The 17070-nt window shown below is 32.2% G+C and overlaps 3 protein-coding genes across 4 annotated transcripts; 2 read left to right on the top strand and 1 right to left on the bottom strand.

Annotated features, from left to right (window-relative positions):
* Positions 1-390: 390 nt before the first annotated feature.
* On the top strand, positions 391-2618 carry LOC124942197 (cell surface glycoprotein 1-like). The gene is made up of 4 exons (XM_047482654.1): positions 391-1156; positions 1852-1959; positions 2149-2258; positions 2404-2618. The coding sequence occupies exons 1-4, from the start codon at positions 478-480 to the stop codon at positions 2476-2478; spliced, it is 972 nt and encodes a 323-aa protein (XP_047338610.1). The 5' UTR covers positions 391-477; the 3' UTR covers positions 2479-2618.
* Positions 2619-7064: 4446 nt separating this feature from the next.
* LOC124941377 (general transcription and DNA repair factor IIH subunit TFB2) lies at positions 7065-11836 on the top strand. Its single transcript, XM_047481688.1, has 15 exons — positions 7065-7325; positions 7444-7611; positions 7869-7937; positions 8480-8573; positions 8704-8804; positions 9048-9093; positions 9162-9221; positions 9551-9619; positions 9899-9982; positions 10074-10157; positions 10480-10565; positions 10912-11002; positions 11171-11251; positions 11371-11445; positions 11564-11836. The coding sequence occupies exons 1-15, from the start codon at positions 7213-7215 to the stop codon at positions 11696-11698; spliced, it is 1356 nt and encodes a 451-aa protein (XP_047337644.1). The 5' UTR covers positions 7065-7212; the 3' UTR covers positions 11699-11836.
* Positions 11837-12938: 1102 nt separating this feature from the next.
* On the bottom strand, positions 12939-16514 carry LOC124941284 (riboflavin biosynthesis protein PYRD, chloroplastic). Of its 2 annotated transcripts, XM_047481586.1 has the most exons (4): positions 16252-16514; positions 15893-16147; positions 14773-15071; positions 12939-13654 (listed from the first exon to the last, which is right to left on the bottom strand). In XM_047481586.1, the coding sequence occupies exons 2-4, from the start codon at positions 16049-16051 to the stop codon at positions 13129-13131; spliced, it is 984 nt and encodes a 327-aa protein (XP_047337542.1). In that variant the 5' UTR covers positions 16052-16147; positions 16252-16514; the 3' UTR covers positions 12939-13128. The 2 variants fall into 2 exon arrangements, with proteins under 2 accessions (XP_047337542.1, XP_047337541.1); XM_047481585.1 differs by having other exon boundaries at positions 15893-16514.
* Positions 16515-17070: the final 556 nt, after the last annotated feature.

Genomic DNA, 17070 nt, shown 5'->3' with positions numbered 1-17070 from the left:
ATAAATATATTAAATAATAATTGTTTAGGAGTAATTTACAAAAATAAGAAAAATTATATACATATATTTAAACAAAATATTATTTCTATAGGTATATATACATAATCCAACTACATTATTAATACTAAATTTAAATAAAAAACATATCAATAAATTAATTTTCTAAAGAATTGAAATAAAAATTTAAAATTTTACTCGATGAAAAGTGAAGTATTTGAAATTAATTTGATTAAATTATAAAAATAAATTTATTTTTATAAATAGTAAAATAAAGAAAATTTTAGTTGATGGAATTAAATTATTTAAATTGTATGGAAATTAAAGAAATTTTGTTTTGGATTGTAAAAGAAGGGATTATTTGAAAATAATACAAATTGATGAAAGATCAAGATCTTAGGATATTTTCCGGCCTAGGTCGAATAGCAGCGGGGCGGCTCTTCAAGCTCCACAGTTTGACTCTCATAAAAGACGGCGAAGATGAATAATACAGAAGAATCTGAGTTAATGGACGCAGAAATTGAGGAAGATGGTCCTCCGCCTGGATGGGAATCCATCCCAAAATCTGAAGAACAACAACCGAGTAATAACGATGTCGATAATGATGTAGATGATGAAGATCAAGGACCTCCACCCGGATGGGAACTTAATCAATATCATCAAGAAGAAAAGAAAGAGGGAGATGATGAAGAAGAAGAAGAAGATTCGTTAGACGACGGACCTCCACCCGGATGGGAAACAATGGCGAAATCAGAAAGCAATGAGATGGAAGAAGACGATGAAGATCCACTGGATGATGGTCCTCCACCCGGTTGGGAACCCATATTACATCAGTCGCCGTCAATCTCCGCCGCGATTACGCCACGATCCCCCATTTTAGAACCTGTATTGAAACAGGAAGTAAAAAGTGAGGACGACGACGACGATGATGATCCCGTTAGTGATGGACCTCCACCGGGTTGGGAATCTGTTGATCCTCATCGTGGATTATCGGTGGCAACTCCTTCACCTCCTGTAAGGAAACAAGAAGGTAAAGGAGATGATGATATTGCTCCTCCATCAAAATGGCAATCTGAACGTATCCCTTTTACTAAGAAACATATGGCGCCGCCTTTACCACAATCATTGTCTACTCCGGCAGCACCATCTTCGGATTCAGGTGCCCTGAAAGTTTTAATTTTTAATGAAATAAGCATAGACCCTTCATTTCATTGTCAACAATGTTTATAGTTTAGTTGTGTTTATGACCTATTGATTGAATCTCTTGGTAAATTGTTTGCTTCAAAGTCTCTTAGTTTGATTCTCATTCCAACACCTGAATTTGATTGAAGTTATTATGATAGCCTTTCCTATGAGCTTGTTTGATGTTATAAGTGGGTTTTTTGATATATGATTTGATTGTTGAAATGGATTGATGAATGATGATGGGATAAGGTCATCAAACACGACCCAAGTTTATGACCTTTTGATTGAATCTCTTGGTAAATTGTTTGCTTCGAAGTCTCTAAGTTTGATTCTCATTGCAACACCTGAATTTGATTGAAGTTATTATGCTAGTCTTTCCTATGAGCTTGTTTAATGTAGAAGGTGGGTTTTTGATATATGACTTGATTGTTGAAATGGGTTGATGATGGGGATAATAAGGTCGTCAAACAAGGCCCAAGATTTGTCGGGGGTGTGCCCAAACTGTCGCGCGGTTAATAAAAGAGAGAAATCTTTAGTTGAATGATTTTAAGTTGGTATTTGAATTCAATTTAGATTATGTTGTCTTTGTAAATCATCATTAACATGCCATTATGGTAACAGGTTATTGCATACAAATAAAATTTCTTAACAATTTAGTTCCTTTGGCAGAAATGGGTCAAATGGTGTGTGGTTCTTGTCGCCAGTTGCTTTCACATCCATTAGGCGAAAGATATGTTCAATGTTCATGCTGTCTAACAGTTAACTTTGTTCTAGAAGGTATTATATATTTGTCTATGCTTACTTTCCATTCTATTTAGTGTTTGTTTAATCTAAAGTTTCAAACATGATATCAGATGATATACTCGACATAGAAAAGTGTTTCCAAATTAGACTCAGACCCATATCCAGAAAGTGTTTCAAAATTTAACATCTTTGTCAATTTAATAATTGTTTTTTTTACTCCAGAGCATCAAGTTGGGCAGGTGCAGTGTAGGAGCTGTTCAGTGCTGCTTATGTACCCGTATGGAGCTTCATCGGTTAGATGTTCATCTTGTCGTTGTGTGACAAACATTGGGGTACATAAATTTCTCTTCTTTTTTTGGTTTAAAATAAGTTATGATTCATAACATTATCTCGGTTTTTATCTTTTGTATGATCAAATGTGTTTCTTGTCTTGGATTTGATGAGAAATGTTTTTTGTTTATATGTTGTATCTTGTAGGCTCATAATAGACGCCCTCTTCTATCTGTACAGCAGGGTCGAGGGGAACCGCCTATTCCGAATTCGGTTCATTAGATTGATTGTTTTATTGATGATTCAAATTCGGTTCATTAGATTGATTGTTTCATTGATGATTCTAAGTGTTTGTATACAACCTTTGTTGGTAGTCCTATAAGGTAATTATGTAACTTCAATGAAATGCAAAACTCTAAGAGTGTTAATAACTAATTCCAATTTTTAGGTTCGGTAGAAAACTTAAGATTAAGAATTGAAATTGGAAACAATTTAATTTTATAATTTTTAATTACACTTTTTTAGTTTGAAATTATAATTTTAATATTATTTTAAACAAAATATCTTATTATTTTATTATTTATAACATGATTAATATATTTAATCAATAATTTATTTTTTTAATTTAAAAAGTTAAAATGTCAAATTAATATATTTTTTATTCTATGTCGGAGTTCAGTTGTCCTTGATACTAATAATTTTGAATGTGAATCCGAGGGTGATTTCGAAAAGTAAAGTCGAGGAGAATTCAGTGATTCTAGATACCTCAGATAATGCTTTAGCCGAGGCAGCGACAGAAGATAAGTAAGCGAATCTCCACGAGAAGAGTGAAAAAACACTGCGCGAAAGCTGCTCAAAGTGTTTTCATTGTGATATTATTGCTCTTCAAGAAACACTCATTATTGATTTTGAAGAAGAAATTCTAATAGATTTGACATGGAGAAGTGAGAACCAACAATAGCTGGAGAGTTCTCAATGCAACAGGTCACCCCTGAGGGATTCTTATTCTATGGAATTCAGGAATTTGCTTTGTAAAACCTCTCTAATGATACAATGTGGGTTTTCACGGTAGTATATAGACCGGTGGACTATAGCACTAAACCATTGTTCCTTCTGGAACTTAGGACATTCAAAACGACATGATCCCTCTCTAGAGCTCTGAGTGAACGAATGAACACTAGAAGATTTGTGATGGAGGAGATATGGAAGGCGGTCAATGATTGTGATGGAGACAAGACTTTCAGTCTAGACAGTTTCACTCTTAATTTCAGGATTCTTGAAAATTTATCAAGTCTAGCTATCTTCACTCTTTCAATCACTTTTACATCACAATTTCTTTCGAAAGAAGCTGAAATTCAATCTTTATTGTGCTCATCAGAAAGATCCAAGGGTCAAGGAATTTGAAATATTTTGACATATCATTATGATACAAGTTTCTATAACGTTCTGGCCAAGACCCTCGCCAATCGACTTAAAGTTATGCTTCCTCAAATTATTTTTCATAATCAGATGGCATTTGTAGATGGCATTTGTGTCAGGGAGACAAATTACTGAAGTCTCACTCTTTGCTAACAAATGTTTGGACTCTAATTCTAGAAGAAGGGGTTCGGGTTGTCTTTGTAAACTCAATATTGAGAAGGCTTTCAATAATGTAAATTGAGATTTCCTCTTCTATGTGATGGACCGAATGTGCTTTGGAGCAAAGTGGAAAAGTGGATCAGAGCTTGTGCGATTGAGACTCGTTTTTCAGTTATTATCAACGGAGAAGTTTCTGACTTCTTCAAAAGCTCGAGGGGCCTTCGTCAAGGCGACCATCTCTCCCGAGCCTCCATGCTTGGTCTTTACTCAGGACTATAAAGAGGCTATTAGATTAAGGTGACCTAGATGAAATTTGACCGGGACCTGGGCCTAGTCTCGTGGTATAATAATTAAATGAAATAAAATAAAATCCTAACTATTTGATATTGGACCCACTAGACCCTAATTATGTGACTTATAAATATATGATAATTAAATGAAATAAAATAAAATCCTAACTATTTGATATTGGACCCACTAGACCCTAATTATGTGACTTATAAATATATGGTTTTGGTTAAAGTTTATTTACACAAAAAAACATTAGTCATTATCATTTTGATAAGTCTTAGATTCATATCTTGTTTTTCAACAGAGACCTTGCAATACTATTAATCTTCTCTTTACCAATGACTCTTTGTTTAGCAAACCCTTCAAAGGTTAATCTTGTTTACCTCAAAAAGATTCTCATTTCTTTAGAAGCTTGCTCGGGACTCCATATCAACAAAGACAAATCTGAAATATTTTTTTCGGCAACATTCTTAACACCCAAGTGTTGGCAGATACATTGTACTTTAAAAGCAGATCCCTTCTATCTAATTACCTTCCCTTTCTCTTGTCGCAAAGATTTGAAGTATGAATATTTTGATCCATTATTGAAAAGATGGAACAAAAGTTAGTTTTTGGAAGGATAAGCTCTTATCAAAAAGGCGGGAGGGTCACCCTTGTCAAGAGTACTTTTCGGCTATCTCAACATATGTCATGTATATTCTCCTCATCCCAGCAGCTGCGACGAAGATAATGGAGACAATTATGAACAATTTCATTTGGAGTAATTCCAGCTCTTCATGCGTCTCCCACTTGGTTAACTGGAACAATACTAAGTAGTTGTGTAAATATGAGGGCGAACTCGGAATAAAAACCTTAAATCCTTTAACCACTCACTCCCTTATAAGTGATGATGGAAATACCATAATGATGATAACAATTTATGGGTTAAAAGAATCTCATCCAAATACGGTATTTGGGACTTCGAATGAATATTTTAGCCAACAGAGTTAACCGTGGTTATAGCATTTGGGGTCACATCGCAAAACTGTGGGATCCCTCCATCCCCTCCTTCACTTCTATGTTGGAAATGGTAAAAAGATTATCTTCTAGATTGACCCGTGGCTTCCTGGTGGCATCGTTTATGTTGTTTTTCTCGATTTCTATGAAGTTTCTAACAAGAAGGGGGCCACAATTGCTGAGATTTACCGGTTCATCGATGGTCAGATCGTTTTTCATCCACTTTCAACCACAGGCTCTTCACTACTGAGACCGCTAAGTTGTCGATACTTATTTTGCTACTTATGGATACCACAATCTACGGAATCCAGAGACAATTTCGCCTTGAAGGGATCTCCTAAATTCCAGTCGAGTTACATTTATAACGAATCTATCCTTATGGGAGTTGATGAGAACTATCTTGGAAAAAGCTTTGGAAGCCAAAGATTCCTTTTCAATTTATTTTTTTTTTTCCATGGGAGGCTATTCACAAGAGGGGTTTTTATTCTCGACAAACTTTAAAAAAAGGTTTTTCCCTTGCTAACAGATGTAGTCTTTATCTTCAAGCAGAAGAAACGGTGGATCATATTTTTCCTCATTGTCCACTAATCTCTTCCATTTGGGCTATTCTTCAAAACGTTATCGATCATCCATTGACCATGCATCATAATATTAACATTAGAGACTTTCAAGATACTGGATAGGTCTTGATGAATATTATAGAAATAATAAAATATGAGAAATTTTCAAGGAAATAATTTTGGAGTTGATAGGGTTAAAAAGTTTTATTTTTTAAACTTCCACATAATTAAGAAGAAGAGAATGTGCAACCGAACCGATGAGACTACCTCATCTTATTAGTATCTAATTTGATTGTATTTTTTTATTTCTTTTTTCTTTACCATTTTTTATGCAAACTATTTATGAGTATTTGTTGTGTTTCACCTAGATTTCAATAAACACTTAATATTTATAAAAATAAACATTTTGAATGGATATATATCTTAATTTATGGATAATATGCATATTTTGTTTTTAATTTAATCAAATATTTTCTCTTAATAACAGCAAAACTTTTAGATTTTTTTTATATTCTGTATCAAATTAATATTTTAATAATATAAATAAATATATTAAAATTATTTTATTAAATTATATTTTTTTCAAAAATACAAATTAATGAATCACAATTATATAGTTTTTTAAAACATAGAAATAATGACAATTCAATATAAATTTTAAAAGAATTGAATTTAGATTTATAATATTAATTTAATTATACAATTAAACCCTAAAAGAATTCTAAAATTATTTAATTTAATGTCTATTACAAAAATTATATAATAATAATAATAATCAGATAGTTCACAAATAAGTATTTTAAAAAATATTATTCATATTTTCTTATTTATAAGCCACTTAAAAAATGTTTCCAAATAAGAGTATAGCTTTTATAATTAATCATTGACTATGAGATTGTTTTATTGGTTGTTATTTGAATAAAATTAAAAAATATTTACAATTTAAATGTTATAAAAAAAATAAGAATAATTTAATTGTTACGAAAATTCAAGTAAAATGAAATCCAAATATCCCACTTCAATGTTCAAACTAGTTCTATATATTGATAAGTTTGATCATCATGTCACAAATATAAATATGAATTAGGACATTATTTTTTTCCTTCAAAGAGAATTTTAAATGTATTAACAAAAGACCTTATAATTTGTAAATATTGTCATCATACAAGAGAAATATAATGGTATTATAAAAAGTAAATTCATGTCATAGTTTTGTAAATTAATTATCCTAATTCTCAATACAAATAATGTCAAATTCAAAGTTTTTTTTAAAATTTAAATTACAATGTTTGGAATGAAAAATGAAATTGATTCATAGGGCATAACCCATTACACCCATTCGGTTTCCAGCCCGACCAATTAACCCGACCCGCACCACCTGAAACCAAATCCCTTTTTTTCAACCTCTCCACTTCTTCTTCTCCAATGGGCACTCAAAAATTTATGAACTTTGATCTCATATCGTTCTTCTCTCAGATCAATTTAAGTTTGATTGAAAACCCAATTCAGAAATCTCCAAAGTTATTGCTTTCGTTTACTATCTTTGTTTTCAATAAAGTAATCAGTAAAGAAAACCCATTCCACTGCCAGCATGCCTCAAGTGAGGATTATCGCGAAGAATTTCATGGATATGGTAGCTTCGCTACCAGCCGTGAAGCTCAACAAGCTATATGAAAATGCTTTCATCTGCGAAGCTATTCTCAGGTATTTCATTCTTCTTAGTGATTCATTATTGTTGCAGCCTTCAAACTAAACTGGGTATCATGTTAATTTAAAGACTGGGATGATCATAATTTGTTTGCTTCTAATTTCTCCATTTTAGATCATTGCCACCATTAGCCAAGAAGTATGTGTTGCAAATGTTGTACATTGATTCACCAGTATCAGCTAAGTCTATGGAAGAATGGGTTCTTCCAGATGGTTCTTCAAAACATAAAGTAGCCATAGATAGATTGATGCAGCTTAGGTTACTTACAGAAGCTGAGGACAGGTATTCTGCTTCCTTGTTTGGTAACTTATTGTTAAAGACTAACCCCAGGTTCAAAGAACTTTCATTATCAGTTCAGGTTTCTGAGTTTTTGTGTTTTTTCCAATTTCCCCTTACTGCCATTAGCATTAGACAGATTCTTCTGAATCTTTACTTCCTGTGCAATGTAGCAATTCTTTGGGAACATTTAAGAAGATTTTAGCAGATTATCATGTTTTCCACTTCTACAATTTTCTTAAGCATTGAGTTTCTTTTTGCAGGAAAAAAGAAACAGCATACAGATTGAATCCAAAATTTCAGGGTAACCTCCGGAAGCATTTAGTGCATGGGTAAACTTTACTTAATTGTTATGGCTCTAAGATCTATGCTAGTTTCATTTCACATTGTTTTGAAAGTCTTTGTTCTCCTTTTAAAAATGTTTCTTTTCTTTTGGGTTTGAAGGGATGAAATTGACTCATGTATGGCCTTGAAACATTAAATTGAAGTGTTTCTTTATGTGTTTGATGGGATCATGAATCCATTTGATCATATTTCTCAATCCTGATAACCTTCCCTCATTAGTTGTTTCCACACTCTTGATAGTCTACTAAATTTTGATCTATTTCTTTTTGATTGTCATGAAAAATAACAAGTAGCTTCTAGTCAATATATTATTCTTGTATGCAACTTATAGTGAACTCATATCTATATATTTTAAATTTGAATTATGTGCTGATGCAACACAAGAACTTGAAAATAAATTCTTTATTGGACTCTATTACAGTTATTGGACGTGTGATACCAGTAGTTTTTGCAAGATGATTATGTACCTAGAGATTATAATTTATGCTTAGCTTTCGTATTTAGTGAAATCGTGCAAATGTAATTGCAGTGGGATCTTACCTAGAGAAGCAATGGCTTCTAATATCACTGTGAGGCTTCCAAGCTTGGAAGAGTTAGAGGCTTATGCTGCTGAACAGTGGGAGGTGTGAACATTTTCGAATCTGTGTTTCTAATTGGTTCTTGTTAATGGGTGTTACTCCTATATATATTTTTTTTATAAATTTGAGATTACGGCACTTCTGTTTTTTTTTGTCTAATGACACTGTGAAACAGACTTTCTTGCTGCACCTGATAAATTCGACTCAAGCTGAAAAGACTATGAACTTCAGCTCAGGGATGATGAAAATATTCCAGCGAAGCATTATGAGTAAAAGGTTTCTTCTCTTTATAAGTATTACCTATCTACCATCTCATTCTTTTGTTGTATGATTTAGGATTAGAGATATAGTAAAAGAAATAACAAATTATGTATTTCCTTTTCTTCTTTTTATTTAAAGAAAATTATTTTGAATCTACAGTAATCGCATGCAATGATTACATCTACTAAATGAAAAATGCAAATCATAATAATCAGGTACAAATGGAACCTGACAACTTTATTTCTTTTTTTTCTCTAGGGATAAAGAAAGTCCAGTGTTAACTGAGGGTGGATTTCAGTTCTTGGTATGATGATCTAACTGCTAATTTTGTTACTGATACTTGCTAGAAGAAACTGATCCTTGTGAATACAGCTCATGGATACAAATGCACAACTTTGGTACATCATCAGGGAATACATCACAAATTCTGAGGTATATGTTTCTTAGTTATACTAGTTAGCTTGGTATTGACTAAGAAAGCTATTCTCAATTTGTACGCGTCCCTTTCACAATATAGCGGGTCTTTTTCTTTATCCAGAGTTCCAGACAGACAAATCAAAACCTAAATTATTTCATGAATCGGAAGTTAGAAAGATATAGTTTAGGAGAATATGACTTTTCAGATTATTGTGTGTCCATTATAGTGGAAATATATAAATTGTGTTCGATCTGTTTGTTTTCTTCTTGTTTTAGGTCATTTCATAGGTAATTTTAGTTGCATTTTTTTTTCTTTAATAACCTTTTACCTCTTGTGGATGTAGGAGCGGCAAATAGAGCCTGCAGATTTGATTTCATTTCTTTTGGAGCTTAGTTTCCATTGCACTGGTGAGGTATAATATTTTATTTCATTTCTTAGTTCTCCTTCCGCATCGAAATTAGAAACTGTCAATAAATTTGTTTGGAAACACTTTTTTCTATCAAGTATATCATCTGGATTTGGATCAAATGAGTTCTTGGTTCGAAACAGAACTTAGTTAGACACATTAATTTTATTATTGACGGTTTCTTATCTAGATTTGAATCCAGATCCAACCCCAAATTCAGAAAGTGTTTCCAAATGGGCCAATACCTACGTGTTCGCTCTTAACATTTCTTAATCCTACTTTCAGGCATACAATACGAATACGCTGACAGATGTACAAAAAAGTGTAATCAAGGACTTGGCAGACTTGGGACTGCTCAAGCTCCAACAGGTGTATGACCTTATATAGAGATAATGCTAAAAAAAATCTCTTTTCAGCATGCTCTAAATCAGAATTTGTCTAATCTTTCTTTTATGTCCAGGGACGAAAAGAGAGCTGGTTCATTCCTACAAAGTTGGTAACCAATCTCTCTATCAGCTTATCTGATTCAACCTCACGAAGGCAGGTACTTATATAATCCCTAGAAAGATAAATATATTTTTTTTTCACTCAGAAGTGTCCGACCTTTCATCTATGGTTCTCTCTTTTGTTTATGATACATCATTACTAGCATATCTGGTATATTTGTAATATACAATAATACTCTTTATAAACACTTTCAAAGTTAAAAATAAATAGAGACCTTTTTACCCTCATTCTGCAAACAGCAAACTCTTTAGTACTAATGGTAATGTATGCATCTCAAACTGGAATACAAGTGGATTTTGGTGACAGGAGATTTTTTGGCATTTAAGGTGGTCTTCTGATGATCATTTCTTTTCATTCAGGGTTTTGTTGTGGTGGAGACAAATTTTAGACTGTATGCATATTCGACATCTAAACTACACTGCGAGATCTTGCGCCTTTTTGCAAGGTAAATACGTTCGCATTTACATGGGCATCTTTTTTTAGGGAAACACTTGTAACTTTTATATCTGAATTCCATATTTTGTCATCTGTATCTGACTAGTTTAGATTCCAGACGTTGTTAGATCAATAATCAGATTAAAAAATAGAAAGAGTTTACAAAGGGGGCCATAGGATCCTTCAAACTTCATCCATTAATTATTTTTGTTTCGACAATAGTACCCTTTTCAGTCAATTGACTTGGTAATGTGTAAACAAAATGAACCTCGCAACCCTAATAGTTCTCACAGTTACTTGTATCGAAACCTCCTAACAATTTCCAATTGTGTATTCTTTGCCAAATCAAAATCCAGAGTAGAGTATCAGCTGCCAAATCTCATTGTTAGTGCAATCACTAAAGAAAGCTTGTATCATGCTTTTCAAAACGGTATCACAGCAGAACAGGCAAGCATCAATTTCTTCTAGTCTTCTTCTTTTCTAGTAATCAAGAAGATCTTATGGAGTGTTCTGATCAGATTGTATGCATTTTTTCCATTGCTTAGAAAAAAAAGAAGGGAACTATATGAGCTCACTAGAAGTTCACATAACGATATTTCAAATGTTTTTGGCCAGATTATTTCTTTCCTTCAACAGAATGCTCATCCTCGAGTCGCGGAGAGATTGCCTTCTGTACCTGAAAATGTCACCGATCAGGTTTTTTCTTTTTATGGTTTCACTTTCTACGCTCGAGTCTTCTCCTCCTCAATAAATATGACCTTTCTGGTCACATTGATTTTTTTTTTTTTTTATAGAAGTGCTATTATATTTTACAGATTAGGTTATGGGAATCAGATTTGAACAGAGTAGAGATGACACCTGCTCATTTTTATGATGAGTTTCCATCTAGGGTAAAAACTCTTATGCCTGACATTCCCATCTCTTTTTTTATTTTTTTCAATTTGAAGTAGTTTCTTTCATTTTTCCGAATATTACTTAAAAACAACGAAATATTGTAATTTTTTGTAGGATGTCTTTGAGTCTGCTTGCGACTTTGCAAGAGAATATGGAGGTTTGTTATGGGAGGATTCGAAAAAGATGAGCCTGGTTGTAAAGGGAGAAGTGCACATGCATATGCGTGAGTTCCTACGACAGCAAAAATAGTAAGCCTTTTATAGTTCCAATTTATTAGGCAAATTGTTAGTTTTGATCTATTTTCTTCATCACTTGTATCAAAACAAAGTTTATGCATTTCTTGTAATACATCTTCTTGTTATACATCTGAAACACAATTCATCCATCTATATCTATATATACTATCAAAGATTTCAGATGCAAATTTTACGCGAGCCATAAACATAAATCAAGGTTACTTTACTTGAAAATCAAACCTAAAACCTCATTCTCTTATCTCAGACCTTTCAAACGTGTTAACATATATAACTTATCTATTCAGACTTGTTAGTATCATTGATGAGAGCTCCCACTTTATAGGGTTATAAGGTCCAATCTTCCGCTCCATAATATACATGTAGATGATGTCCCTTCAGTTTAGGTGTTTACAGTGGGAATCAAAATTAAGTTCTTACTTTTCACTCGGAACTACTCTGATACCAAAATTTGTATGATTGTAATTCCTCTTCATTTTTTATTTTGAGAAAACACGAGGACTAAGTTTCTCATATTAGTCTTTTCAAAACTTCAGAAAGAATGGTGGAATAAGAATTGTAAAAGGATAGAAAAACAAAACAAAATGGAACTACTAATGGAAACACAAGTGGAAGGTGGAAGCCCATATAATTGTGACAACCTTAAAGCAAACAATGCCTTGAAGCAACATCCTAAGGCCACAAAAAGCATGAATTTTGATTACTAGAGCACTATCAGATGAAACTAGAGCAACTCAAGTCAAATCGGTTTTGGTTTGTACATCGAAATGCAAATAAAATTGTTGACCTCGGTTTGAGAAAATCTCAAATCTTATATTTTGATTTATTGGTTGGTTAGAAAATCGATTTTATTTTATTTTTGTTAAATAATACTTAAAATCTGTTTTTTTTTATAAATTGCAAGAATAATAATAATATAAATATATATTTTTTTAAATGGGAAAAAAATATTTTACTACATTTTTCAAACATGTATTAAATAGTTTGAGAACTTAATTATTAAGGGAAAATTTTTAAATATGAACTCTTATATTTTTTAACTTTTAATCATGATATGCTATTAAGCAACTAAACTGAAAAATTGAACCGTTAATTTGGTTTAACAATTCAGTTTAAACCAAACTTTCGGGAATGTGATCCGAAATCCACAAATTTATGCATGTATCTCAATTTCTTAGATAACAAAGTTCTATCTTCTAGCAAAAGAAAAAAGTATAATTCAACAACAATTTCACCACTTGAATTTAACTAACCCACATTTTCATTAACCAGAAAGGAATAAAATCTCTATCCCAAAATAAATTGACAAAATCTTATTGGATCAAATTAAGATGCAACCACAAATTTTACAAGAAAAATTTCTAACACCAAAAGACCTATTATGCTTATCTCTTTATGAAATAATACATGATCCAGCACCCTAAATCAGAAGTATCCTTCCAACAGAACACTCTTCCCCGAAATCTCCGACGAAGTCAAACTCTTCAATCCGAGTTTTAAATTCAGATCATTTAAAACAATAGAAAAATTTCCTCCTTTCACTTCTTCATCCCATATAGGTAAAACTTCCACAATAACTTTCTGAAACAAATTCTTCTCAAGACCTTCTTTCACGATCTCTTCAAGTCCAACAACATTTCCCCTTAAATCGACCAAAAGGCTGCATAATCCACGGCTTTTACACAAATCCAGAATTGAATCAAGACTCGTTTGATCTAATACTACTCTTCTTTCATCAGTTTCTGAACTTCCTTCTTTTGCTACCACAATTTGAAAGGGTTGATTAGCTTCAGGTTCTGCAGATTCTGGAAGTAAATGATCTTCCTTTATTAATGAAGAAGAACATAAAATTGCATCATATTCTTGCAACAATTTCGAGTAGTATCCACCCGTTTGAGCTACTTCTTCCCCGAGCTTGTTTAGAAAATGGCCATTGACAGAAAGGGTGTACCTGCAAGTTCAGCATGAGAAACAACCTAGCTTCCACTAAATCATTCAAATTATCAACTAAATATCACCTTTTCAATTAATTCTTTATAACATTTAAAGAATATCATCTAATCCAAAGTTTTCTTAGAACATTAATATTTTACAATAAAAAATAAACTGTTTCTTATGATTTATTTAAAAGTTGTTTGTCACATAAAAAAGTTTAAGGCCTAGTTTGATCTTGGATTACTTTTAGATAATCAATAGCTTATTGAAAACTGAATTATTTGGGTAAAAAGTATTAAAGGTATAATATTTTTAATATATATATAATATTGGTTGATGATTTGAATGATAGGATCGTAAAAAGACAATAGTTTATTTGAGATTAAATTCAAATAACCCATATATAATAAAGCTTAATGCCGTGTTTGATGTGGGTTAAATGAGATTATTTTAAATTAATAATTCTGAAAATCCAATCATCTAACACTTCTTCAAATACCCTATATTTTGATAGAACTCTATTAATGTTATACACTTATACCCTATATTTAAAAGAACTCATCAACTAAAATACCCTATATTTTAAAAGAACTCTATTAATGCTATACATTATATATTTGGCCATCATCAAATATAGGGGTAAAATGGTCAATTGACCTAGCAAACCAACATCAAACAAGTCATAAATGTAATTACGATTCTCAATGAAAATCATAACCAAATGATTAGTAGCAAATTTATAATTCAAACTCAAATGCAACAACAAAATTGAGAAACCGATCATAAATTTTAAGATCAGGGTCTAATTCAATTTTGTTTCCAATCGAAATCTCATCTAAATCCACATCCATATCAGATAAACAAAAGAAAATTTCTAAAGAAATTTATTGACAATTTCTCATCTAGGTCTGGATTTTAGTAACAATTCTTAATTCAAACTCAAAATACTACAACAAAATGAGAAACCGTCCATAAATTTCTAGATTTGAATCTAACTAAATTCCATTTTCAAATATGATCTCATCTGAATCCACATCCAGATGAGATACTTAACATAAAAGATCTGGATCAAGACTCATATCCAAAAAGTGTTTCCAAATGGATAATTTTATTTACTTTCAAATAATTTTTCACCTGATTGCAACAAAGGGCTTGCCAGTAAGCATTTGATGTATATATGCCTCATTAAGCTTCTTACATAGTTCTTCCTCAACAGCCACATTCACTTCAATTCCAGCAGCTCTTAGTCTATCCACCCCTTTTGAAGCCACAATAGGGTTTGGATCCACCATTCCGACCACCACCTTTTTAACATCAGCTTTAATCAGAGCTTCAGTACAAGGTGGCGTTCTTCCATAATGGTTGCATGGTTCTAGGCTGACATATGCTGTAGAACCAACTGCTAAATCTCCGGCATCTCTCAATGCAAATACCTAAAAATTAAGGTTATCTAATCTAAATCAAAGTAAAAAATGACAGAATATGTACCAGAAATGGTTGGTTTGGTATACAGTTTTTTCATCCATGCGTTAGGTTTACCAAAAACCACAATGATCTGAAAAATCTAAATCATGATCCAAAACAAAATCTCTATACCAAATAGAAAAAAACATTAAACTATAATCTCAATCATAATTTAGAAAAAAAATTGTAACCAAACTAAGTAAAAGAAACACCCACATATCGATGGAAAATGAGTTATTTAAAATTATTTGGGTTAAATGTCTTCGATATGAGTTATTTGAAATTTAATCTCAAATATTTTAATTGATGATTTGATTGGTTTCTAAGTTGATAATGGGACATTGGGTTATTTAGACCTTGTTCAATATGAGTTATTTGAATTAATCTCAAATAATTCACTAATTCATGATCAATTCTTTCATCAATCATATCATTCAAATCATCAGAGAAAATACCTTCTATATTTTTCTATCTAAGTAAGAACTGAAAAATCTACTTTTCAATAACCTAACACAAGATCGAACAAGAACAAGAACAAGGCCTTGGATTAAATCCATATAATCCTTCATGAAACAAGGCCTGGCCTTTGATCATTATCAAAAAAAACTTCTTCAATATTAAGTAAGTGATGTTTCAATGGGATTTTGACTGTCATTAACCCAATACCCGGGTCCAAAATTGTCTTGAAATGAAGATGCAAAGAATGTGGCAATGAAGAAGAACAAACAAAGACTATCATACAAGCTGTTCACACTATAGAGATTACTGTTAATTATTCAGCAATTTATACCTCAGCATGAGGCTGTCCTGCTTTTGGATGAAATCCTTCACCAACAATCTCTCCATCCTTCACAATTACACAACCCACCATTGGATTGGGACTTGTCCGTCCAATTGCTTTTCTCGCCAGCTCAACACACCGACGAATGTAAAACCCATCGTCTCTCATTTCACATTTAGCTACCAAAGAACCGCCATTTCTTCTTCTTCTCCAGCTCCCACCAGTCACATTTAGCACCGAATTGTTAAATCCGTATCTGGGTGTCTGCAATGGAGAGCGATTGATGAGGTAATTGCTACATTGTGAGAAATTTATGTGGCTTGGAGTAATGTTTTGAACTGGGATTGGTCTGAGATTATACATATTACTCGAGTTCCGTTTGATTTGGGTGATCGGAGAAGGGTCTCGATCTATGGGCTTGTCTAAAACGCTAGACGCAGTCAGTCGCACACCAAACGGCTGGAGGTGAGTGAGAGGCGAAGCGATTAATCTCAGTCGCCTTGTTGAAGGAATTTGCCGGAGATATGTCAGATCGCAGTCGGAGCAATCGTCGGCGATAATCTCCGATGAAGAAGAAGAGGCGGTGGGCAGATCAGGTTCCTTCTTGACCCGGTTCAACCAGTTATCAACCGCCCGATAAAAGATATATAAATATATTTTTTTTAAATGTCAATTTTTATTATAAATGCACGATGCATAGGGTTACAATTCAGATTATGTTATGATTGTGTATAAGGTTTTTTCAACAATAACTTAAAATTTGTGTAATTTGAGTCAAAATTTCTAACTTAATCGAGAAAGAACAAACTTGACCCCGATTAACATGAATGAACATGGAAACGAAACGCGATTTAATTAATATCATACTATATTTTAGATTAAAAGACATCAACACAAATAAAGTTAAATCATAAATTCGCTTAAAAATAATCTTTAATAAATAAGCGAATAAGTAAAGAGTGAAAATTATTATTTTTTAATAATTTTTAATTTTATTTTTGTCCTTTTGAATTTCAATTTTGTTTTTGTCACTTTTAATTTGAACTTTGTATAAAAATTTAAATCATAAATTAAATGATAAATAATAAAATAACTCGTACTAAAAAAATTAAAACAAAAAAATTTGAATTTATAAATTATATTTTAAAATATTATATCTTCTAAACTAACCTTCAAACCAAATTTAC

The sequence above is a fragment of the Impatiens glandulifera genome, chromosome 6, assembly GCF_907164915.1.
Source record: "Impatiens glandulifera chromosome 6, dImpGla2.1, whole genome shotgun sequence".
Taxonomy (NCBI): Eukaryota; Viridiplantae; Streptophyta; class Magnoliopsida; order Ericales; family Balsaminaceae; genus Impatiens; species Impatiens glandulifera.
Note: the sequence above shows the minus strand (reverse complement) of the source record. Positions and strands in the feature narration are given on the sequence as shown.